This window comes from Caloenas nicobarica, chromosome 7 (assembly GCF_036013445.1).
Source record: "Caloenas nicobarica isolate bCalNic1 chromosome 7, bCalNic1.hap1, whole genome shotgun sequence".
In the NCBI taxonomy this organism is placed as follows: domain Eukaryota; kingdom Metazoa; phylum Chordata; class Aves; order Columbiformes; family Columbidae; genus Caloenas; species Caloenas nicobarica.
In genome coordinates, this window is record NC_088251.1 from 7,690,972 (window position 1) to 7,716,036 (window position 25,065).

The following is a 25,065-nucleotide window of genomic DNA, read 5'->3' on the forward strand; positions in this document are numbered from 1 at the left end:
AGATGAGCAGAGAGAAAATAAATTCTTAAGACTTTAAAGTGATTCTTTCATAGTCTAAGGATTTTTTTTCAGTGCTTTATAAGTTTGTTTTTCCTTGTAAATATCTTCCATGGCTGGCTTAACAAATGATTCAGGAGAGGTAATGTGACTGTTGCATTTTGTGAACTATCATCTGTATGTAACAGCTGTAAATTCAGAAATCTGTTTGCTAGTTCAGTAGACTTGTCGTGGTCATAGAATCATAGAACAGTTTGTGTTGGAAGGGACCTTAAAGACCATCCAGTCCAACCTCCCACCATGGGCAAGGACACCTTCCACTAGACCAGGTTTATCAAAGCCCTGTCCAGCCTGGCCTTGGACACTGCCAGGGATGGGGCAGCCTGTGCCAGTGCCTCACCACCCTCACAGTGAAGAATTTCTTCCTTATATCTAATCTAAACCTACCCTCTTTCAGTTTAAAGCCATTACCCCTTGTCCTGTCATACATGCTACTAATAACATAAATCCCTTTTCTTTCTATTTAGATTCTTTCTCCTAAATATGTGAACTGTTATCTGTTTTCATATATTTATTCTTTCTTCTCTAGATCAACTAGTCATACAGAATTGAGAAGAAAAGCCTCTAGCAGTGAAAAAGAGACAGAATCCGTTGTAGTTTTAGATCCTGTTTCCACCAGCAGGGATCAGATGTCCGAAAACACGCTGATTCACAACAAAATGAAAGAAGAAAAAAGCAAGCCGCTGCGTAAAGAAACTAGTGCTGAGAAAATTAAAGAAGCAGACAGTTCTAACTGTTAATTGTTGTTCTGAAAGGCTGTAACTTTTGGGAATCATTATCTGGACATGTAAATTGCTTAGGTGTGTTACTAGGGGCTACGGTCTGTACTCCAAACAGCTTTCAATAATTGAGATAGTCTTTTGTATGCAGTTTTGTTACATGCATTAAAGTGTTAAATAACTACGTATTACTCTGTATCCCTTTCCCATTTTAATTTCACAGGTATGGTTAATATTTTCTTAGATAATGTCAGTTACCTTTTCTTTAAAACGGTATTTGAAAAGGCTTTTTAAATTATTATTTTTGTTGAGAAGATGCCTTGTCAAAGGTCCATTCTAAAGCTTGCCAGAAGTCACTGGCGTCCCTCTTGAACTGGACAGGTACAGGTTAGACTCTGTGAAAGTGATTGCACACACATCAGCTTTAGTATGGGGGCTGTTACTAATAATTAAAAAATCAGGTTTTAGACACGTTGCTTTAAAAATATTTTGATATCTACATAAACCAAGATCTTGTAGGTCTCCGTACTGCTGTATCCAAGCACACTCTTTTGAGGAACTTAAAAGCACAAGCGTTAACCCTTCTGTTCTGTTTGCCCCAGTGGACAGCTGGCCCAAAGGCTGAAAGGCAGAGGCAGTGCAGCGTGTCATCTCAGTCTCAAGGTAATGATAGCCAAAGTCAAAAGTTTGTGGGTTGAGATTGGTGCTCTCATTTGGATGAAAAGCTTTACAAAGGAGGACCTCTCTCCTGGTTTTTGTTTCAATGTTACAGAGCAAAGTTTGGAGCTGCTGCAAAAAAATAAGTTATGGTAGGCTCCTGGGAGTATGGAGTACATTTGGGATTCAGTCAGTCCAGGATTGCAAGTTATTTGGAATCCACATTTTGCGAACTCCCAGCTGAAAGCTTGCAACACTAACAAATAAGCCTTTGCTTGGAATCCGGTACACACTGGTGGCATTAATTTCTTTCTTAGAGAACACTTTAGATGTCAGTATGTGATGAAACAAATCCCAGGTTCCCTCAGCCCTTATTCCTATCAAGATAGTGCGACACGTATGTAATGAGTTCGCTCCGCTGCCAATTCACATTCCCTTTTGGTCTCTTTTTAAATTCTACACAGTATCTCATTCTTTCATAACGAACGAACAACTGTAATCAGGGATTTACCTAAAGATCGGCGTAACTGAAATTAGATGGTCAAGTACTTGAATGCACTTGGATTATTTTTTATTTAATGGTTTGAAACAGTGATAGTATTGAAGGATGAATGTTCTGAGTTTGTTGGTTTGGGCTCTGCATGCAACTGTCTGGTGCTTTTCCTAAAAATAAAATGATAGTAACGAGTGTGGTGGTTGCACATCTTTTTTGGTGTTTTTTGCATGTTTGCTAAGAAAATCTTGGACTTGATCTAATTACTGAATTATGTATAATTCTTAAACTTGGGGAAATTTGTCTCTCATTGATGTCTTAATTTCCTGGAGGGCAGTTGATTCTGGTGCTTTATTTTTCACTTAGGTATCGTTACACTGAATTTAAAATGCAACATTTTATACATGTATTTTTCCTCAAATTATTGCTGCTGTATTAGATGTTCAAATTTTCAAACGATACAAAACCCAGAAGTTTTTAAAGAAGTATTTCTTTTACTTAAACTGTTTGTTACCTAGGACATAAATTACTTATTTATCTTTTCACTCTTGCTTATTAAAACGACTCCTGACAAGTTTCCCAGCCTTTGTGAAACTGAGTGGTTATTCCCTGCCTCCGAGTGAAGCTTCCGAGGGATGCCGGTTCCAGCTGTGTGCCCTACATTTGGGGTCTGCACTGATGCACTGGCCCTGATCGTGAGCTAGAACTGGAGCAGAATTTCCCTTGTAGGCTCGATCTAAGGGCAGCATTGAGGGGGTGTGGGGGGATGGAGCACCATAACAGTCAAGGCCTTTGTTTTTTGTAAAATGCTGTTTTGTTTTTTTTTTTTTACTGTTTGTCAATAGCTTATTCTTTGTATGGAGAGAGACTTCGACTTTCCCAAAACAAACATTTTGTTTTGGACTCAACACAGAGGTATTTGTTTTGTCAATTTGTAAATATGGCAGAGAATTTTGTGGTATTTTCAAACTATAGCCACTGCTCAGTTAACTTGGTTTCAGCTGAAAGCAATGGTCTCCTGGGAAAAGAGAAGGTAGTTTCTGAATGCTTTTAGCTAAAGTGCTTGAAAATAAATGGATTAAGGAATAGGTAATATATGAGTTTCTTGCTAGAATGTTTTGGTTTGTTTTAAGAAATGTATCCAAAAGTTACTGTTGACAACCTAGGTCAGTGTGATGTTCTGTGGGAGCTGGGCGGGCAGGCAGGGAACCTGCAGGGCTGCCTGAGAGAGCTGTTGGAAGCGCTGAATCCTGCTTCGGGGGAGGAGGTACAGCAGAAGGTTGATTTTCTGGCTGTGATTCTTCACCAAAAGCAATAAATTCAAGAGTTGCTTCACCTGAAATAGAAAAAAGAAACTCGTGTTTGCTGTAATCCAGTTTCTTGTAATGTTCTCTGGTGCACTCAGATTTTTTTTTTTTTTTTTTTTTTTAAATGCCACATGATGTTTCCAAGAGTCTCTCAACATCTTTAAAGTCTGGCTCTTTGAAACAGGAGTGACAGTCCTGCACTGTGATTACATGGTGGGGATACTCATTGCATTCCCTTTCTCACTAATGATCTCACCGCGCTGCCCTTTTTTTTTAACCCCCATCTTCCTCTGCGCTGTGCTCTTGGTAAAGTTCCCGCCAGCTGCCTGTGCCTCCTCTCTGCCCCAGCCTTCAACAGCTCGATGTAAGCCCAGGTTCAGATGTTGCTCCTGTAATTAACACTTCACCTCTCTTCTCGCAGCTGTTTTTCCCAATTCTGTGACATTCCTTCCTCCCCAACTTCACCACCTAATTCCCCTTTTTGCCACATACACAACACCCACCCCATCACTGAAAAGTCTCAGTTTTAGCTGGCACTTTTTAGCAAAGACATGGCCAGTCTGTGCTTGACCTTGCCAGCAGCTCACACACGCTTTCCAGGTGCACCTGGAGGCTCAAACATGGCAGCGGTGTCGGGGCTGCACTTCGGCCAAGACCTGCGCCCCCCAAATCACTCATGGCGAGAGGGGCCGGTTGTCCCGGTGCTCCTGGGCCCAGCTGCAGCCCCACTCAGCCGCCCCCAGGGACTCCAGATGGGTCAGTGTCACCAGTGTCACCTCCCACCTCCGGAGCCCACCACTGCTCAGCGCTCCGGCGTGTTCCATAGCTGTCAGCCCGGCCAAATGCCAAGTTTGAGATGCAGCTCAGACACGCTATTGCAATAGTTTCCTACTGGTGATTTAGTTATTGGATTTTATTTCTGCCAAATGATTAACAGCTCTTTCATTTTATGAGACATAGGTTTAAATATTTGTCAAAGTCAAGCTCTTTTGTTTAGACTATACCATTTGAGCAGGGAATATATTAATATTGCTGACACAGTTCAAATTCATGGTTCTAGAATTATCTGGTTTGTTTTTGAAAAGTGCATTCTGTGAAACTACTTTCTTAGCAACAAAGAAATTTTGTCTATGTTTCTATTTTTTGCAATGACTATATCAGCAAGGGGGAGATTTTGAAAACTCAGAATATTTCTGATTTTTGTTTTTAATAAAACCTTTGGTTTATAGTGTGCACGTCAAGTACTGCTATCCTACATATAGAACGTCGAAAACGATTAGAAACAAGAGGGTAAAATGACTTAATTCTCCTTCATTTTTCTTAGGCATAATAAATTCTTGCAAACCCTTTCCTTCCTTTCTTCCTCTCCTTGTCTCTCTGCCTCCCCTTCAGACTGGAAGCCTTTATTCTGTCTTGATTGATACCTGAACAAGTGAGAAGTGGCTCTAAAGAACTGTTAAGCATTTAGCGGTGCGGAGTAGAGAGGAAAAAGATGATGCAGATCCTGAAATGCAAGCAGATGCATACAAGTGGCTAAGGCTGAATGTGCATCGTCAGCTTCAGGTTTTCTTGGGTTTTATTTAGTGCTTACCCATGCAATTGGAGCTTTCCAAGCACATTTTACTGGAAATCTAACACACAAAAGGGGGTTGTGAAATGAAGTTTTGTTAGCAATATATGTTTAGAGGCTGGAGGGAGGTAGGGTATTTGGCCTAAAATTCGCGTTTTGGCAGCTTTTTGGCGTGTTATGTGCATGGTTTTTGTTTTGTTCCCTTTGCAGTGTGGGCTTCAAGACTCTAACCAATTAATTCTGGAAAAAAGCTTAATGTAGGCTACTCCTCAAGAAGGGGTCTATTTTAACATTCAGTAAACAGATAATCCATTAGGACAACAATATACATTGTGGCAAGTGCTATCCTAGGTTTTTTTTTGTCAGCGCTTATTTATAGTCTTTTGATTTCGCTTCCCTCCTGTGGTGCAGTTTCAATCATTCTCCCTCCAATCTTTGTTCTCGTATTCATTGCAAGCTGAAAACAAAGTAAGAAAGAAGCTCATACGTAGCGTTCTATTCTTGGTCAGTTCTTCCTCTATAGCAAGAAGGCGGTTGTATTTGGTCACCCTTTCTCCGCGGGAAAGACCTCCCAACTTGATAAACCTGGCACCCAGTCCAACAGCCTTAAACAAGAAAGTGCGTATTTTAAAACTACACGGTTCGGGAAGTGAAGTCATTCTTCGTTATTAAATATGCTATCTTACTCGTAATTTAACACTCTTCTCGTTCTACAGATAAAAACCCTCCTTTAAATAGTAATAAAATCTCTTAGTGAAAGATTTGTCGGATGCAAACAATAATTTTCACTGGCATATGAAATGAAATTTTATTTGCAAATGTAGCTTTAATCCAAGAAAGACTAAATACATTACTGCTAAGAATTTTTTGCCTAAAATATTATTACGACTCAGAAATGTTTTAAGTAACTCACATTTTTTTATAAACTAATGCAACCAAATAGATCATACACACTTTTGAATATACTTCATGCTTTGGCAAATTTCCTGTGTGTTCTCTTTAGACTCAAAGATTAACACTCTGGGGGAAAAATAGCAACTCTCTAGAAAAAGCCCATTTTGTAAAACGTTGTTTCTTTCTCAAGCAGAAACAGGCTTTCTTCTTAAAAAATAGCTCATGTTAAAAGCAGCGTTCTGGCAATTCCGCAATTGAACAGCTTTCAATACTTACCAGATCCACAAGGCTATCATCAGAAGATTCTCCGTCTGGACTTCCTAATATGGTAATACGTCTTTGACCTATATATAGCGGGAGTGTAAAACCTTCATTAGTGTATATTTTATATATTCGACACCGAAATTGTTTGGACTTTCTTTTTTTTCTTTTTTTTTTTCCTTTGGGCTATCTAAGCTTAAATACAAACAGGAGTAAAACCAGTGGAATACATCTCAATGATGTAAACTATATTAGTTTGCTACGTTAAGATTATGTTTCATTTTCGGCATGGTTAGGGGAATATCTAACATCTCATCCTAATTTCTGTCTCTAGCTGATCTCTCTGATAATGTATTCTCCAGGCTACGAGGCTGTTCTATTTATTTTAAATGTGCTCCTTTCTATACTAATGATTTATCTACACTATAAAAAAGAGTTTACCTTGATGACTGACTGAAATCTTTAAGTTGCTATTTACGTGCTTTGAAATAGTAATTCTGGGCTTTTTGAAGGCATAAGGAAATAACTTAGATACATTAAATTTGTCCATCTATTCCTTGGGCATTAAAATGAATAGAGCAAAATACAAAGACAAATCTTACATACGAAACTGCACAAGTTCTTAGTGCTGTTACCATAAAGGCTCAATAATATGAATTCAATAATCTATGTAAACTGCAATTTTAAACATTTTGGACTTGTTTAGATTTCTTAATTATTAATACTAGTATTAGTCAAAAGTCAGATTACTCAGCTACATCTTTTTAAAAATTTTGTTTAATTCCTTTATCTATCGGTGTGACACTTAGCTGCAGTGTCAAAGGGCACCCACATTCAGAACATCCACAGTATAATAATTTACTAGAGATGAAGCCTTGAATGTTGTTTTAAGCTCCTGAATGGAGATTTGTGAATCAAAACATGAATTTTTGTTTCTTCTGACAAGCACTTTCTAAATTAGAGGTGGCAATAATTAATTAAAAAGATATAATAATTCCAGATATAACAACACTATTTATTGACTTGTAGGGTTTGCGAATCAGCCTTTTCCCCCCTCTACTCACCGTCTAGAAGTCCACTAAGTTCTATGAGGTCTGATACCTTGGTTTGGTTAATATATTTTAGGACAACACCACTGCACATAGGTATGTTGATGTTTTGGTCAATTTTAAATTTGGATATATGTGTTGCAGCATCTTCAGCAATCAGGTAACATTTGGAGCCAAGAGCACAGCATATGTTATTCCATTGTTCTCTGTCCTGCATAAACAATCAAACAAATAACTGGAGTTTAAAATACTAAACTGAACAGAAACTCTAATTGAGGAGGTTTGGGTTTTTTTTAAAAAAGCATTTAATCCTAAAGATAGCCTTCATATATACATAGCATATTTTAAACTGTATTTTAAATCTACCTAAGAAAAATATACTACTGGAATTTTGCTTGGATTTTAAGATTTTGCTAGAAAAGATAAATTCTATGTCTGGAATTAATCAAAGCTAGTTGCACACAAGTATAGCTTAAAATGTTTCAAATTAAATTAACTGTAGGAGTTTGCTATTTTGATTTCCTTTCTGAAAGTGATTTAATTTTAATGGAGTATAAAATAATTTTCTATTGTTTTCTTCAGAGGACTCACTCTTGTGTTAATATTTTCAGTGTCATAGTATTTATTTGAATATAAAATAATGAAACCGGGGGCAGTCATAGACTCAGTGACACATCTCAAAACAGGATGATCACAGCAGTAAGACTGACCCATAGGGAACAGCACAATAAAACCCTCACCTTCCAGCAAAGCTCCATTTTTTGTCTGTTTTTTGATTTTAATGTACTGTCCCCATGGTACTGAGATTTAAGGATAAAGAAAGCACAAGGATATGTATATAATTTGAAAGAAGAAATTTATGAATTAATTTACTTTCTTTGTGTCCACATAATACAAATTGTCACATTAAAAACATTACTTAATAATTCTGCCAGTAATAATTCTTGGTCTGTGGATCAGACTTTCATAACTATATAGCTGCAATCTGTAGGGTACATTCCTATCAGGATTTCCAGCCCACATGTAAGTGAAAATGAAGTTTTTGACACCTGAAGAAATATTTAAACTTAAGCACTAAAGTGGTCTGCTGTCTGGCAATGAATTGTTGAATTGGTACCAGAGCTAATTCTCAAGGACCTGATTATCTGTGGCAAAGATGTGCCAGGGGTAAACTTTGTAGGTTTGTGCAGGGGGAGGAGGAGGAGAGGCATTTCTCGTAACAGGATTCTATTTCAAACGGTACTTCACTATCTGTTGTAATTCTCCTGCAGATTTTCATATTGGAAACATGTTTCTTCACAAGAATTCTCAAGGAAGTTTGCAGCTGTGGCGGGAGCAGGGAATAAATGGGGTGTTTTGGAACATGGGTAATTCAGAGTCAGACAGAAACAGCGCAGGGAGGCAAGGCTCACTAGAGTGAGGTGACAGTAAATACACATATTAAAACAATGAGCTTTTACAGTCCCAGTTAATAACAAAATCAGATGGATTTTGCAGTTCATCAGGTTTGGAATTATTGAGTTAAGCACTGGGCAGGTTCACAAAGACAACATCACTTTGCTTCCCCCTTCAAGCATGGTCTTCATGTTTTGTTCATGAAAACAAACCCCATATATTTATTTCAAAGAAGATGAAGTGTGCAATTTGACAGCAAGAGCAAATTTTTATTAAGTTGTGCAACTGCAGAATCTAGGTCTACAATTGTGGGTTCTGCTACAATTAAGTTTTTATCTTTTTTATAATACGTGAAAACTTAATCTTATGTACAAATGCTAATATTTAAGGCTACGCAATCTGTTTCTTTCCTCTATCTGTAACTTGATAACACGCTTAGTAGTATTCTACTTTATTGTTGTAATCTATTGGTCACATGAATGTAACCCCTCCAACTTTGATGACAGTGGTAAATACATGGTATCTTACTGCCACTTTAAAAATTCTGCCGAGCAATGCTGCCAGTGACAGGTTTGTTCTGCCTTCGGGTATAAATCTCAATCGTAAGGAATAGCAGCAATATTTTTTTAGTGATTCTACAGAATATACAACTATGTGCAAATTTTTAACTTCTCCCGTTAATATGATAGGATATTATATTATATAATTTATATATCACTTTAATTTTATAATTTGATTTTTACAATTTGAATTATTTTTTTACTTAAGAAAAACATAATAAAATGACAGTGGTTTAGCAAGCAGAATCAGGAAAAAAAAAGCCTTATAATTCTTTAAAATATTTGTACTGACCACATTCTGTTCATGCAAGAGTTATTTTCTGTCAGGAAATACATCAAAAGCGTAGAAAAATTTAGAGTTATTGTGAATTACACTTATGCTAGTGAATTGTTACATACATTTTTGTAGTGATATTTTTTGTGCCTAAAGACTCCAAAACCAGAAGCTTCCTATTTTATATGTTTTGTAAAGATGTGAAAAGTTCATTGATATGTCACTTAACAGCATTATCAATTTTTCAAGGACTGCACTGTGGTATCTTACCTCTTTTCTTAAGGGATCTATTAATGCAATAATAAAAGGAAAGTTATTAATCAGTTCCACATACATGTCAACCATTTCATCAGGACTTTTGAATGTTCCAGTGAGTATTTCATATTTTCCTTTAACCTAGAAAGTGAAGCAAAAAGCACAAAAGATAAGGAAAGTAATACTTTAAAACCAGAGTACTAACGTAAGCATACAGCTAGGGTCTCTATTAAGATGGTAGATTGTGTGTTCTTCAATGAACACACACTCCCTTGTCCATTTTACTCTAAGTGGTCAGCACATTGTTATCAAAAACTCCGCCTGAAGTTAACAGTGGGTTCCAGTGGGCTCACGCCTAAGTCTCTGAAAGATGCCACTCCCAAAACTAGTGAGATGTATTTCAGCATTTGCTAGGCAGCACTGCCAGCTTTACACTACTTTATCATAAAGTTAGGAATCTTTGACGTATTTATTAAATCTTGCATGAAAGATCTCATTTTTCACTTCCCCAGAAAGTTATTTTTTTGTCCTTGTTTTCATGAAGAAAATATTGCTGTGTGAAAGGAGTGTACCCACAGTGCTCAAAGATAAGGTAGTGCCCTTCCTTGCCTCTTTCCCCTTTCAAAAAAAAACCCAAAACTAGTTCAAAACTAGTCTCATCATTATGGGAAGCACAAGCTGCAGTGTACAAGATTCTTAAGGGCACACTGCCAAACTCTGCCAGAATACTCACTGCTTTAGTGACTTGAACAGTTCAACAACAGAAAGTTACGGAATTACTGATAATTCATTGTTTAAGATTTTGGCTCATTCTGGTGTAGGATACAGGTATCACAAACTGTCAGGAAAGCAACTTCTTTCACAACATATATTAATAATGAAAGGTTTCTCACCGTAGTACACCCAAATACACAAAATCTCATGAGATAATAACTGTAATAGGAAGTTCCTTTTTCTGCTTTGAGAAAAACCTGATTGGTCCTGGAACAAGGGGCACAAACTGAAAGACTTGAGCTGGAGATAAATAAACTTTGTCAAATAAAAATCTTGACAAATAAGAATTAAAAAATGAATGTTGATACACAATGAGATGGATGTTAGTGGGTAAACACACATACCATAGTACAAATACACAGAAACAGTAGTTTGCAGAAAACAACAGATGTAGTATAATAAAATGGAGAAATAAGCGTATAGTGGTGTGAAGGAATTACATAAGTATACTTGTGTAAATATTGTTCTTTGTCCTTGAAAAAAAGGTGGATAGAAGATAATTATTTCATTTATACCTTCTGGTAGAATTAAAAAAACCCCACAGGATTTGTCGCTTAATACTTTAATTCAAAATTGTCCGAGGTGTAATGCAAAATGAAGCTGCTTTGTTAAACAGAGCACTTAGTAGGTATTTGACACAGACTGATCTGAAAAATCTTATTAAATAAACAGATAAAAGACATAAACCTGGCTGAGGCAGGCAGGCTTATACCATTTGCATGGTTAAAGTTAAATCATGAAGGTAACAGATTCCTGTAGGCAGGACACAAGCTGTAGTGGCTGTCTGCCTGGGTCCAGTGAGCTTTATTCCAGGCAAGGTGTGCGCCAGTGCGCTGGTACAGCTGCGGAGAAGGAATACCCGCATTCTTGCTGCTCCCAGCACAGCACGCTACCAGAAGGATGGCTGTCTCATCCCCTTGCGCTCACAATCCAATGACATGTCTGTGACACTTGTAGGACTGATTAAACCATCATGTATAAATGCAGAGACAATTATTTTGGTTTGCTTGATTGCTACCTTAAAAAATGGAGTCAGAAGCTTCTAGGTGAGTTTGCAATGTAATAATAAATAATGTTAGCAAATAGCTACGTTCCTTGTAAAAATCAACAAAATAGTGAAAATAACTTACGTAATCCATTAATTCATGAGCAGCACAATTTATTCCTAAATACATGTCTGTTCCTAGCTCCAGTCCAATATTGTTGCAAGCTGTTTGCATTAGGAGCAGTGATTGCTCTAGATTATCAAATCCTGTTATTAGGCAACCTAAGTGTGATATTCTTTTTAAGGCTTGTGGCTGAAAGTAAAACAAAAAATAATCACACTATTTACTTTAAGGACATTTCTCTATGAATGAGGGGTAATGAAACACTAATGAGTAGAGAGCTAATAGTCCTTTGAAATATGTCTAGTCATGTAGTTCTCACTTTCATATGGCCAGTACTGCTTTACAAAAAGATTTTAAAGGCACTCTTAATAACCACTGAGTTGTCATGGATGCTATGTGAAAGTTCCCGTTTACCACAAAAAAACCCATATTCTCCACTTTTAAACAGCTTTTACTCATTTATCCTCAACTACAACTTTGATATTGCCTCTGTGGAGTACTGAAGAAACATTAGAATCTTCCAAGACTTCCACAAGGAACAAATTTCATAGAGGGGAAATACCTCCAGCACAGCTGCATGGACTCGTAGGAGTCCATGCGTCCAGCGTTCCTAGACAGGAGCCACAAGCAGAGCTGTATTGAGCAAATATTTCACACGTCCTTGTCAGTTTTTTGGTAGGTTTTTCAAACACTGATTTTTAACTTTAAAGTCTGTGAATTTTAGATTATAAAGAATGACACTAAATTGCCCAGAAAGCAGCAGGATATAATCCTGGGTTAGACTGGAGAAGTCAATTGGAAGGCATTAGTTTTGACAAGTTAGAGAACTGACTACAGTGGACAGAAGAGAGGTCTGGCTACAGAGGATACATGAATGTTCCTTCACATAACAAGTTCGGAAGAAAACGTAAATGGTTATGAGATTATTTTGTAGCAATCTGCAAGGAGAGACAATCTATTTGACTTGTTACTTTTAGAACACTAAACAGCAGCTGCAGCAATAAACAGCAAGAACTGCTGCAGTGTTCCTGCATTTAATGTGAGATAAATTCTGCATTTTCATGGCACCCATATGGGGTGCCTTCTTACATTCTATTGAAAGCATTGTTTATCTTTATAAATACATTTTTTTCTGTTCAGTCTTTACTTCTATAACCTAAAAAGGTTCTTCTTCACTACCTTTGTCGCTTTTCCTTTTTATTCCCCCCCCCCAAAAGTTCAAACTAACATGATGATTTTGTGAGTTTAAAATTCAGTCTCACTACTATCTCCTTTAGTTTTCTCCTTTTGAAATAAATTGAATTTTTTCTAATCTAATGCATTGCTTCCATGTGCATATCTTAAGGAATTAATTTAACTTGCAACTGCAGTACTTATAGTGATAAGACTATGGAAATTATCCACCAGAAAAACATTAGCCAGCTGATTAATGATGACAAATTTTGTGTTGTTTAAGCACAAAAAAAATCAAAAAAGGAAAACTTCTGTTCATCCTGTTCTCTTGTATACTCCACAACAGCAAAAATTCTCACCTGATAATATTTTAGTCATCTCAGAATGGAAAGCAAAACTGGCACGGCAATTCCATCCCAGTATTTGGAAAACTCATCTATAAACTACAGGTTTTGAAGTGAAAAAAAAAAAAAAAGATCATTTGAGTAATATAAAATAACTTCCTGCACACTGAGTGCTGCCCTTTAGCTTCTGGTTCATAGCTGCCTTTATCTATAACCTCAAACAGGAACTGGGACCTTAATGCAGAATGATTAAGAGGGGAATTTTGCTCCCAGAAGTAGGAAACAGCACAATATGCAAGTCTTACAGGCAATATATAACCTACATGATCAAAAGAGCATGTTCTCTGCTGGTGCTACAGGCCTGCAAAATGCTTATTTGGACAATTTACATGGATTTCTATATGAGGAAAATGACCAGATTCCAGAAGAATTTCCCCTTTCTGTTATTGTTCCATGGGAAGGGAAGGTATAGTCAGAAAAATCCAAATTATTATGTAAAATACGAGCATTTGGAGTATTTCAAAGTTTTGCATTGATGCTCCAAATGTAGCTTAAACTTTCATTTCTTAAGAAAATTTTGGTTCCCTACTGTTGTTAATATTTTGCTGAAGGCTTAAAATGAAAATCTCTTTTCTTACCGGAGCTTTCTTCCCTGCTTTGCCTTTCTTACTGTCTGCTAGTTGAGGACTGGGCTGTTGGGAGTGAAAGAAGAAAGAATTCAAGTCTCTGGAAAAGTCCAAGAATGACAGAGAGACCTCAGAATAAAAACAAAAACCCAAACAAACAAAGAAAACCAAAAAACCAACCAAAACCAAAACATAAAGTTGGCTGAATTTTGGTCTAAAGAGACTGCAAATATTTAAGTTAGGAAACAGCTTCTGTTTTGTCTTGAATACTATCAGCCATAATCCAGTTTTATTTTGTGGTGGTACCTAATTTCAAGTGTTTCTTTCTATGTGGGCATCACCCCAAACATCATTTGTTTTTCAAAAGACTCCCACCTAGCCTATCAAAACTACATGGGATCTTAGAAATGAGAATCTAGACTCTGTGCATGGAGAAACCCAACAACCTCACTTTGCAAAAAGCATATGCACATACTGAGACTGATACGCTACTACAGTAATAGTGCCTTGAATAATACATGTTGCATGTGTGGGAGACTTAGCAAGATCAGAACCATATATTGTATATTCACTGTGACACCATTTACTCCCAGCATACTTCCTCAGGTATACAGAAAGACTTACTATGCTTAAAACAATGTTTTATTCTATATTCATTTAATACCACCAAATGGCCAATGTTTTATTTATCTGTCAGGGGAATATATCTTCTATTCTGTGCCATAAGGCTAAACCTGATGACAGGGTAAATGTTCCACGTTTAAGCCTAAAAAGACAATAGTACTAGAATGACCAAATGAAGTACATTATACTATTATGACACATTTCTATTGTACCACTTTGCCTGGAGGATCCAACAGTCTCATAACTTCTTTCTGAATATCCAGAACTCTTTCTATGCCCTGAAATTAAACAACAGTAGTCTTCAAAAGCAAGAAAAATTATTTAATTTTAGCAGCTTAAATCAGAAGAGAGATAACACTTACTCTAAATGCAAATCTTAATATAAAGTCTTAAAAAAACCCAAACTACTATAGACTTTTACAACACAGTTCCTGCCCCCCCCCATACAGTCCAGTGTCCAATGATAAAGGGTTAGTAGTGGTGGAATGAACAGGAATATTTGATTATGCCGCTGAATGGGATGGCAAGAAAAGTGGTCTCCAAAAGGAACCCTTCCCAAATCTAACGAGTAAGCAGTATCCAGGTCTGCGTAATATCTAAGAAGCAGGAAGATGATAATCACTGTTCACAATTGTGACTCTACCTAAGACTTCCTAACTGGAAACTCTGACAAAATTGAGTGCATTTACTTTTAGAACATTTCCAGGAAGCAGGGGAAAAAAAATCAGTGTCTTCATTTTAAACACTGGGGAATGGAGGAACACTCCAATGAAATAAATGTATTGCTTTTAACTCAATCCTGGTCTTCCTTTTCAACTAAGTTACTAAAAGTTTAATGCTTTGTAAATCACATTTCAGATTTTCTTAAATTGTGCCAGTAAAGGAATACTGAAGGGGGCAGAAGTCAGTCACAGCTGACAACACATCAACACAAGACAACTGGCTATGTTTTTTGCACTGCAGCAAACAGCTTGCTGCTCTCCCACGAGCACTAGGAGGCATTATGTCTTTGAAAGGTACAGAATTAGCAACCTTATTAAGAGCTCTTGGTGACCATTTAAAAAAGTTAAAGGAAAAGGAAAGAGAATCGAGCTCAGCTATTTGTTCAGGTCACCAGCACACAAAGTAGAAATACAGCCTTAATGTAGGCATCTTGTGCAGATACACTCTTTAATGCAACACATGGCTAAACAAAAGGAGAGGGTTGATCCAGTCTGTCTCATCCATCCTTCTTGCCCCTTGAATAGATTTTGTTCTGCTTTGTATTCCCTTCTATCTTCACAATTTCATTTTTAAAGCAATTTATTCCCAAAGATTTTATGCCTTCCTGTGAATTTGTAACGAGTTTTGTTGTTTTGTATGCTCTATCAAACAATTGATACTATTTATAATCTACTAACGTAAAATCTCATTCTAAACAAAATTAAAATCTGTTATTGCTGTGTAACACAATTCCCCTACATCATCTTCAATGCACTGATTTTTTCCTCTATACTAACACATACATTTTTAACTTCAAATCTTCATGTATCTTCTTTTAAATCTTCATCTATTTACTTCTTTTAATGTTCCTTGTGTTAGAACTCTGCACTAACATTTTTTAAAATTTTAGCCTTGCAAGCAGACAAAAAATGAAAAATACAGTTTGTACAGACTATACTGAAAAGATCTATATACTTATGTACACATATATGTATATATAGTTTATATGAAATCTATAGAATACATTTATAAAAATGAAAATGAAATGGTACCTGTTTGAGTGACAGTTGAACTGGTGGTATAAGCATAAGTTCTTTCATTAATTTCAGTTTTGCAGGTAAAATTTTTTCACAGTTCAACAGAGTAACCATTGGGAGTGGTAGAGACATTTCTTTAGGCGAGTCCTGTAATTGGGAGTACCATATGAAAATAAAAATGTTAAAAATCAGAACAATATCTTATATATGTTAATTATGGCACAGGGTTCAAAGACTGCTATAGGCAATGGTCTTAAGGGTGTATTCTATGAGGTATATTTAATACCACTGTCATGAAGGACTACTGGCTTCAGAATTCTAGAATAATTGTGATAATTGGGACAAATAAGCAAAATGACAAAAGTCAAGTGTACCTGATCATGTTTCAGCAGTGCAATATGTAAGTACAATGGGATACAGCGAACAGTGGCACCAGCCTTCGCTATAGCAAGTGATGTTCCCCCAATGGCGAAGCTGCCACAAAGCACGGGTTCAACGGGTTCTGCAGGTGGGATCATTTTCTCTGCAACTGACACCTTCTTTCCTGCAAGACAGAGTAGCAGCTAAATATTTTCTTGGTTTAAAACATATGCATATGTATCACGGTTATACGAGTAAACATGATATTGTCATCTCAGTCTGTACTCAATGTATTACAAAAGAATCAGAATCAGTTGGGTTTTTTTTAAAACTTAATCTTGTCAGTTGTCTTGTATGAAATGAACTTACAAGTAATCGAAGTATCTATCCTCACTCTGGTGGCAAATGTATTTTAAATCCATTTTTTTGGACATCTTTCAGCCACTGAAATCTGTCTTTTTATTTATCTATGTTTATATCCAGTAATGTTATCTCATTTTTCAGGTTCCTTTCATAAGCATGACTTCAGTGTTCTTTACTGTCCTCCTTATATGCTCAGCTTTTGCATAAATAACTTGGAAGATTATGTTATACCCCGATTGGGAGCACACATACTTGATTTCTTCTAATAATGACTGTGAAAAAAATTAGGCCTATTACAGTTGGATTTTCCAATGAGAAAACGGGTCTTTTAAGTATTCCACATGCATAGTCTTGTTAAATTTTCAAAAGAGCCTCCTTTTCTCTCAGATACTCAGTAGGGTAACGTTTGTCAAGATGCTTGAAGCCCAGCAGTTCTCACTATCATATTTATTGCCTACAGTGCTGACACGAACACATACAGTAAGCACCCACGTAAAACCAAAATAAGTGCTCTGATCCTTAAGAATCATATGCATTGGGTACTTTTTTGTAAGTCTCACCAGCTACCTAGGTTCCTAATAGGAGTGTTGTACAAGTTTTGATTGCAAGAAAATATATAGGACACAACCGATATTTTATGAGAAAATGTTCATAATAGGACCTTAACTGGATATGCAGATTAGATTATATGTCATTTGCATGCTATACACAGATTCTATATCTCTTACATTGAGGATGAAGAGCTACACACATAGACACCAATAATCAAGTACTGACCAACTCTGACAAACCGCAGCATTTTGCAGAGATCCTTCACACTACACTATTTTGTAACCTGCATAAATTACAACACAGATGCTACCTCTGAAAGCACCTGCTGCTGGAAGTCACCATCTGTTAGTGGAGTCCTGTAACTACAAGTAGCTTTATAATCATTGGCTTGTAATAGGTACTGACTCTAACAATAATATTGCAGTCAATGTCACAAACACAAAGAAAACACAATTAATAAAAGCAAGTAATGTATGTATTGGCAGAAGCTTGACTTAAAATGTAATATATAATATGATGATATCTGCATGGACTTGACAACTGCTAACATTATGTTTCAGGTCAAAAGTGCATTTACTGTGCACATATCTAACGTATTGGGAGGTTTTACTGATAGTATAGGACAGCTCGAAACAAACTGATAAGAAATAATAATTTGAAAATTTTCTGCCCTTCCAATCATCGTAACAACCCTTTTTTTTTCTGAGAGTAATGCATAAATGGAGGTAACATATGGTGCACTTTTTTTTGGCCAAGTATATTTACCCTGTTTCTCTACTCTCACACCATTTTTTCCTTTGGTAGCATTGTTCACTTACTTCTTCTTACTCTGTACTGCCTGATATTCCCATTTCATGCCCTTCCTTCTTTCTCTGTTTTTCACCTTACTTCTTCCTTTTTTCAGTGTTGGCAAGAAACTGCCCTTCCTCCCTCTTTCCATTCTTTTCAACTTCTATCTTAATTCTATTTCCATTTTCCTGTTCAGTTCTGTGATGCTCTTTTCTTTCCTTATCATTTTCATTTTTATTCTTCATTTGCATGCTCCTCCATTCTTATTCCTCACTCTGAAGGGTAATAACCTCCTGTCTAAGCCAACTGTAAAACAAAGGCAGAAACTCTGTTCAACCAATGCATGTGAATGATGAGAAAACTCTGTATTTTCCCCTCTCTCATTTCTGCACTAGCAACTGCTGTGATCAGAAAGAAGATTTGGGACAGAGTAACCAAACCCTATAAACATGAGACACTGTATCATATGTTCTGAAGTATTCAGTGTCCATGGAATACTTCAGAAAGTGTTTTAGCACCTTTACTAATATTGTATTGCAGAAAATATTAAAATCAAGTAAACCAAAACCTGGTTTTGCTGCTTTTTTTTTCCCAGGTAGCACTGTTGCTGATGGAGTGTGTGAAGTAAGGGCAGGAGTGGCTTCTGCTTCTTGTTCTTTTTCTTCTTGCTTCTGAATTTCTTTTTTTTCTTCTACCTTTTTTGTAAAGTATTCACTGAGAAAAGAGGCATAAAGTTTACTGGCTCAAAATATTGTTAGACATGTGACAAGTAGACACAGGATACAGGCTAAAGAACATGCTAAGAGTTGAATTAAGGATTTGAGCTTCTGCCATAGACTCATTGTGTGAATCTGGAGAAGTCAGTAAGTGACATTATTTTTTGTTAGTCATCTGAAGTGTTGGTTAAACACAAAGAACACAAGCATTATAAGCCTTAACACGTGCTTTTCAAATCATACTGGTTTGAAAGTCAGCTCTGTGTAATCTTAGCGTGAAGGATGCATTTGCATGGGTAGTAACAGATCCTGTCATAACTTTGTGACATACAACAGCTTAGCCTAGGGTGCTAATCCAGTAGTCAGTTGTACACTGGTTATCTAAGTGGCTGCAAGCTCAGAAGCAGCTGAGTTTCAATTACATGTACGAAGCGGAAACTGCATACGTGGGTCACAGTCACTCAATTCAGGCAAACAATGTGTAAGATACATAAAATAGTGTAAATGATGCATTAAAATCTTATTTAGACTCACTTCAGTTGGAAGAATTTCCTTCCAACTGAGTCCTTATTCCGTTCAGTGAGGTTTTCCCAAAGCTAATCCATGTGGAAGGCAATTAGGTCTGTTTGCTACAGTCTGTGTTAAGTGTGGCAGCCCAACCGCTATCCCCACAGCAAAGTGTCGTTCCTCTCAGGGATGTAGCTGAAAGAAACACTTCAGCTACGGAAGAGGATGACAGGCCATGTTACTGGTTCCAGGGTGAAGAAAGCCATAACATTGCCAGGCAGCTCCTCTAATGTTACCCTAAAACTACATTTAGATACATCTGTGATGCTTGTGTCTATTTTTCTCATAAAAATACAGACATATTTCTTTGAATGGAAAAATATGGTCATTCTTTTTTGCTTTGGGATGCTCCCAAGAAGAAATATTTGTATGAAAAAATAGACAGATATGTTCACTAAAGGAACTATGTTTCCAAATAAATTAATTGCCCCAAGGAAGAAGCCTTTTGGAGTAGCCTGCTCAGAAAGAAGACTCCACCAGAACCTGAAAAGTGTTATGTATATACATTTTCCGTGGATTAGCTCAATGCAGAAGACACACACAGGCCTTTAGTACTGCTTTTTTTGTGCAGTGTGATGAACAGAAGTGGAGTTGCAGTCTGCAAAAACGTTCCCACTGAAATAAACTGGCACTGAATGAGTTTCTTAAATGGAGCTTTTGACTCATTAATGTGCTCAGGCATTTTTTCTTACAGACCCTTATTTTTGTATCCCATTTATGAAACCTTATAAAAACCAGCATGATTTTCATATCACAATTCTGAAAAAAGCAGGAAATAATATAGTGCAACATATCTGAGATAGACATCACATCTTAAAAACATACAAAAAATAATACTAGAAAACTCTGAATAATCTATATATTTTTTATTTACAGTACAAAGTAATGGTGTATATTTCAAAGGCAACAATTTGCATAACATGCAAGACCTACCCAAGCATCTTGTCAACTTCACACTGGTCAGTAGGCTTCAAGTCTCTTAACATTGTGTTCAGTGATTCATTCACCCACTCCACGGCAGTGTTAACAGAGTCATTTCTTTCTTTCTCATCAGCCTCCGTTGTATCAGGTAAAGAATTTTCAGGTATTTGAGAATGAGAAGACATCACAATGGAACAAATTCTCTAAAAAAAAAAAAAAAGAAAAGAAAAAGAAAAAGAAAAAAAATGTTTAAAACACTATATAATGTCTAACTTGGAAATATCATTGGAAAGACTAAGAAGTATATATCCTTACCAAATCTAAAAGTACCTATCTCCAAATCTACTGTTTGCTCCTCTTATCATTTTTTCATCCAGCACCTTCTTCCTAGTCTCTTATACTTTGGTAATCACAGACATTATTCAAGTTTCTTGATCTAAATTACAACTACTTAGGCAAAAACCTGACAGACCTGCTGTACACATATATTTTGTTATCAGAATAGAATGGAGTTATTTTAAAGACCATACAGTCATTATGACATCTTTGATTGCAGCTGTTGGTAGCCTGTTGCACCATGACTCATCAGCATTCATGCTTAATGCCATCCCTCATTTTATCTTACATAGGTAATTTAAACTTTTCTGTACTGCTGAAGCATAAATGATACTGAAGAAAATCCACTTAATGAAGACATCATTTACAAATATCAGAGTTGCCTACGTTAATGGTATTAACTTTACATACTGTGAATATCTATGAAATTATACCTAACTCAAGAATGAAATGAACTATAGTTTCACTGAGGGAAAGTATAAATAATTACTCCACAATAGCTAGACCTGCAAACACAGCACCTTGAATATTTCAGGTTGGAGGAGAGATGACAATGCATCAACAATTTTGCATTGCAGGTGCTAGATGGATACGTTCCTGTTAACTATCACCCACATCAGCCTATTAGCTCAGTGTAAAGAAGTGCTTTAACCTATATGGAATTTTTCACCTGCACTATATTTTTCTGAAACACTGTCATACAAATAGAAATATAAGGATCTGAAAATAAAAAAAGAAACATGTAAATGGAAAATGAACTTACAGGGCTAGACACGGGGTGTAAAAAAAAGCTATGATACATTAAGACAGACAAAAATTTAATACACAAAGATGCAATGCCACATCCCACTCATAAAATAAGGATAAGCATTGTCTAGTTCATGGAAACAAAAGATTTATAGTTGCAAGTTACAACACTACTCAACTTTTGAATCACAGGGATTCATATCCTTTCATCAAAGATAGAAAATAAAATATTCCTTAGGATGTGAGTAGAATAGTATATCTCCCTGATATTGTTTTATTAAAATAAATAAAATGGGAAGAAGCAGCTCATACCTTCTCATAGTTTTTAACCATACAGTGTATTTCCACTTCTAACGTTGGCTGACCAACTCCATCAAGAACTTTTCTTCCAATTAATTTACATATTACTGGAGCTTTTGAAAATTTAGAAATGTAGTTAGCCTTAAATGAAAAAGAAAGAACTTCATTAAAAGTCAGTTTCTATGCAAAGAGGTTTTTATTTCATTAAGTATATTTAAATCAAATCCACCATTGAGCAAATCCATTTATACATCCCAATATTCAAAATACTTCTGCTGCACTGCACGTTTACTTCTATATTATCTCCTTAAGAATGAGATTCCAAGGAACAGATCCAACTCGTATCTAAGCATGGAAGTCCAAAGCCACATCCAGGTTAGATGAACATGTGTTTTATTTGGCGAACTTATTGATGAGTATTAAAATCTACTTAACTCTCCCAGAAAATAGGTATTTGTCCAAAGCTTACTTGGCTTTACACTGAATAACAAAAATAGTCATCGTACTACTCAAGAAACTTATTTCTATTTGAATTCACATAGCCTCCACCTCCCCTGTGCAGTGAGCTGCTACAAAATTATTTTGTCTGTGGATAAGATCTTGAAAAAATGCATCTCTTGTCTTTCATAAGGAGAGATGATAGGCCGTGGACAAGAAAAACTCTCAGAAATCCACACAGAACTCTACTAGATCCTAATGTTATATATAAAATTCCTATAGCATGCTTCCGTTTATTTATCTAATAACAAGTAGTCATTAAGCTTTGAAATTTAAATTTCTCTCCCCCCCATAAACACTAGAAAAAAATCTTCAATCAAAATCCTTCTGCTCAGAAAAAGTTCTCATAGGAAATGCTACATACAGAGAAAAACAAGAAGTATTTTCAGAATATACTTCTTGCTTTATAGAAAGTACTGAATGTCCTAGATACCTAATAATGTTTCAAGGTTGCTTCATCAAAGACATATGTAGAGTGGGTCATGTGTCTCAACACTCAACCAATGTAATACTAAACATCTTCACAGCAGAAGATTTAATCTGGAAGGAAGCTTGTCAACAAGCTCCTCCATACCAATGATAACGGCTCCTTTTGTAGGCACCTCTCTTACAGAACATACTTGGTGTAAGGTGTAAAATGTAGCTCAGGGTCACTACTCCACAGGAAACTAGGATTTTAGGTTAGCAAGCTCTAAGCCTGATGTGAAAGGTGAAAACCCAGATTTCTGGCAGGCAGAGTTCTCTTACTTCTTCCAACATGGTCTTTAATGGGCTTGTTGAACTGGCATCATCCAACTATGAGAACATGTTCAGGACTCCATCTGCATTTAATAAACACTGATGTTGCTTTAGAAAAAGGATTAAGTTGCTACCTGAGGTTTACTACAGACTATCTTACTATTTTCATTCTTCGGTCTGGTATTGGAGACAGTCACCAGACTTATCAAATGGGAAAACTAGGAAACACTTTTAGTTACACAGAAGAGGAACACACCAAACACCAAGCAAAGGAACAACAGGTGTTACCAGTTCTAGTCCCTTCCACTGGTGATGATAAAACACTTGGAGATGGAAAACAGTAAAAGGTGTAATGAAATGTTTCATTTCCACAGCCACTTTCACATCAAAGAACGTACTAGAATTTTTTTTTTCCAAGAGTTGCTCACTATTGTAGTCTTGGCAACTCCAGTATCGCCACAAACAGGTTTCATTAGGACTACTGTCTACAATATTTTGCCAACTGGGAACAGATAAAAATTGGGCTGATTGTCGATACTTTCACGGAGGCCCATTTGCTTTCGAGGAGCTGCGGTGTGAACGGCACCCAGTCCTCTCTTGCCACTGGACACAGAGAGCTGCTTTGTCAGGGACATGCATCTGTGCCCTCCTAAGGCAACACTGTGTCGAGACAAACCACCAGCACAGGACAAAAAGCCCTGCTGCTGCGGAAATGTATTTGGCCCAGCGTCAAAAGTGCCGCTGGTGACAAACACAAAACCATCGCAGACCTCGCCCGAGCCAGCAGGAAACTACTTAAACTTAATTTCAAGCACAGAGGCGTCTTGCTCCTCGCATCAACCTGTTGGTTTATCACCCCCGAGGCCAAGCGCGGAGCCCGGCCCGCACCGGCAGCTGGGCGGGGGCTGCGGGAAGGGCCGGTACGGCCGCTCTCAGCCGCCCCCTCCACGCTGCTCCTCGCCCTTCAAGCGGGGCCAGGTAGAACGGCCATGCAGTCCCCTGCTCGCCGAGGGGAGCCCCCTCCGGCCCCGCTCACCCCGCAGTGGGGGGTCTCCCTTAAGCCGCGGGAACCCCCCTCCCCGCGCTACCAGCTCCCCGTAGAGATCCGCGGGGCGCAGGGGGAAGAGGGCGTTGAGCGCTTCTTCCACCCGCTGCGGCACTCGCTGGCCTCGGTAGTACTCCGCCGCTTCCCCCCGCGGCGCCCGCAGCCTCCGCTGCTCCAGCTGCCGCCGCCCGCCGGGCTCCATCGCGGGGCTGTGGCGGCTGCCAGGCGACGGCGGCGGCCGCACGCGCTTCTCGCGAGAGCCGCGCGCCCGGACCGTTGGTGCGGGCGCGAGAGCCGTTGGTGCGGGCGCGAGAGCCGCGCGCCCGGACCGTTGCTGCGGGTGTTAGAGCCGTTGGTGCGAGCGCGAGAGCCGCGCGCCCGGACCGTTGCTGCGGATGTTAGAGGCGTTGGTGCGGGCGCGAGAGCCGCGCGCCCGGACCGTTGGTGCGGGCGCGAGAGCCGTTGGTGCGGGCGCGAGAGCCGCGCGCCCGGACCGTTGCTGCGGGTGTTAGAGCCGTTGGTGCGAGCGCGAGAGCCGCGCGCCCGGACCGTTGCTGCGGATGTTAGAGGCGTTGGTGCGGGCGCGAGAGCCGCGCGCCCGGACCGTTGGTGCGGGCGCGAGAGCCGTTGGTGCGGGCGCGAGAGCCGCGCGCCCGGACCGTTGCTGCGGGCGCGAGAGCCGCTCCCTCAAGGTGCTGCCGTCCCCTCAGGGTGTCACCGCCCCGGCCCGTTGGCCCCTCGGTAAACGGCCCTTTGCTCCCACGGAGCCGCTAATGAACAACGTGTCCCCGCTGCGTTGCTGGGCCGGGCTTCGTTGGAGAGCCTGGTTTGGTTTTCTTAATGCCATGCGGTGTTCGTTCTTCCCTCAGAGGCTGGGTATGGTCTTGCAAGTCAGAATGCCCCGAGCAGGTACTCTTGAGTTTTAAAAGTCTCTGAACAATAAAATTGTGTCAGATTATCGTCCTGAAAGAGAGCGAGATTATGGTTTGTGAAACGTCTAGTGAGGATAACGGTGCAAAATGCCCCAGTAACTCTACTTCTGCGTTTAAAAGCCCTTTACTTTCAATGAAAAGAAACGTTTCACAAGCTAAATGATCATTTTTAGCCTGCAATTTCCTGCAAAAACTTTCACTTTGTTACACTGTTCATTGGTAATTTTGTTGAAGTAACTGAAAATGGAGATACTTAAAAAGCTGTTAGCCGCACACTTTCTCAGCTCCAAAATCAATATGTGTAGACCTTCGCTCATTGTG

General features: G+C 38.3%; 2 protein-coding genes across 2 annotated transcripts in view; one reads left to right on the forward strand and one right to left on the reverse strand.

The window, feature by feature from the left end:
• The window catches only part of SHTN1 (shootin 1), a 65,286-nt gene extending 63,071 nt beyond the window's left edge, over positions 1 to 2,215 (forward strand). The window contains exon 17 of the mRNA XM_065638974.1: positions 587 to 2,215. Coding sequence (XP_065495046.1) covers positions 587 to 797 — 211 coding nt within the window. The 3' untranslated portion in view covers positions 798 to 2,215. The remainder of the gene's footprint in view (positions 1 to 586) is intronic.
• Positions 2,216 to 3,088: 873 nt separating this feature from the next.
• Positions 3,089 to 24,659, reverse strand: ENO4 (enolase 4). The gene is given in 17 exon segments (XM_065639389.1): positions 3,089 to 3,160; positions 3,162 to 3,262; positions 5,291 to 5,408; positions 5,974 to 6,041; positions 7,023 to 7,218; positions 9,507 to 9,632; positions 11,396 to 11,563; positions 13,530 to 13,583; positions 14,354 to 14,419; positions 15,896 to 16,027; positions 16,255 to 16,424; positions 18,513 to 18,658; positions 20,161 to 20,351; positions 21,544 to 21,672; positions 23,856 to 24,133; positions 24,517 to 24,619; positions 24,621 to 24,659. Coding segments are annotated over 17 exon segments (2,157 nt in total).
• Positions 24,660 to 25,065: the final 406 nt, after the last annotated feature.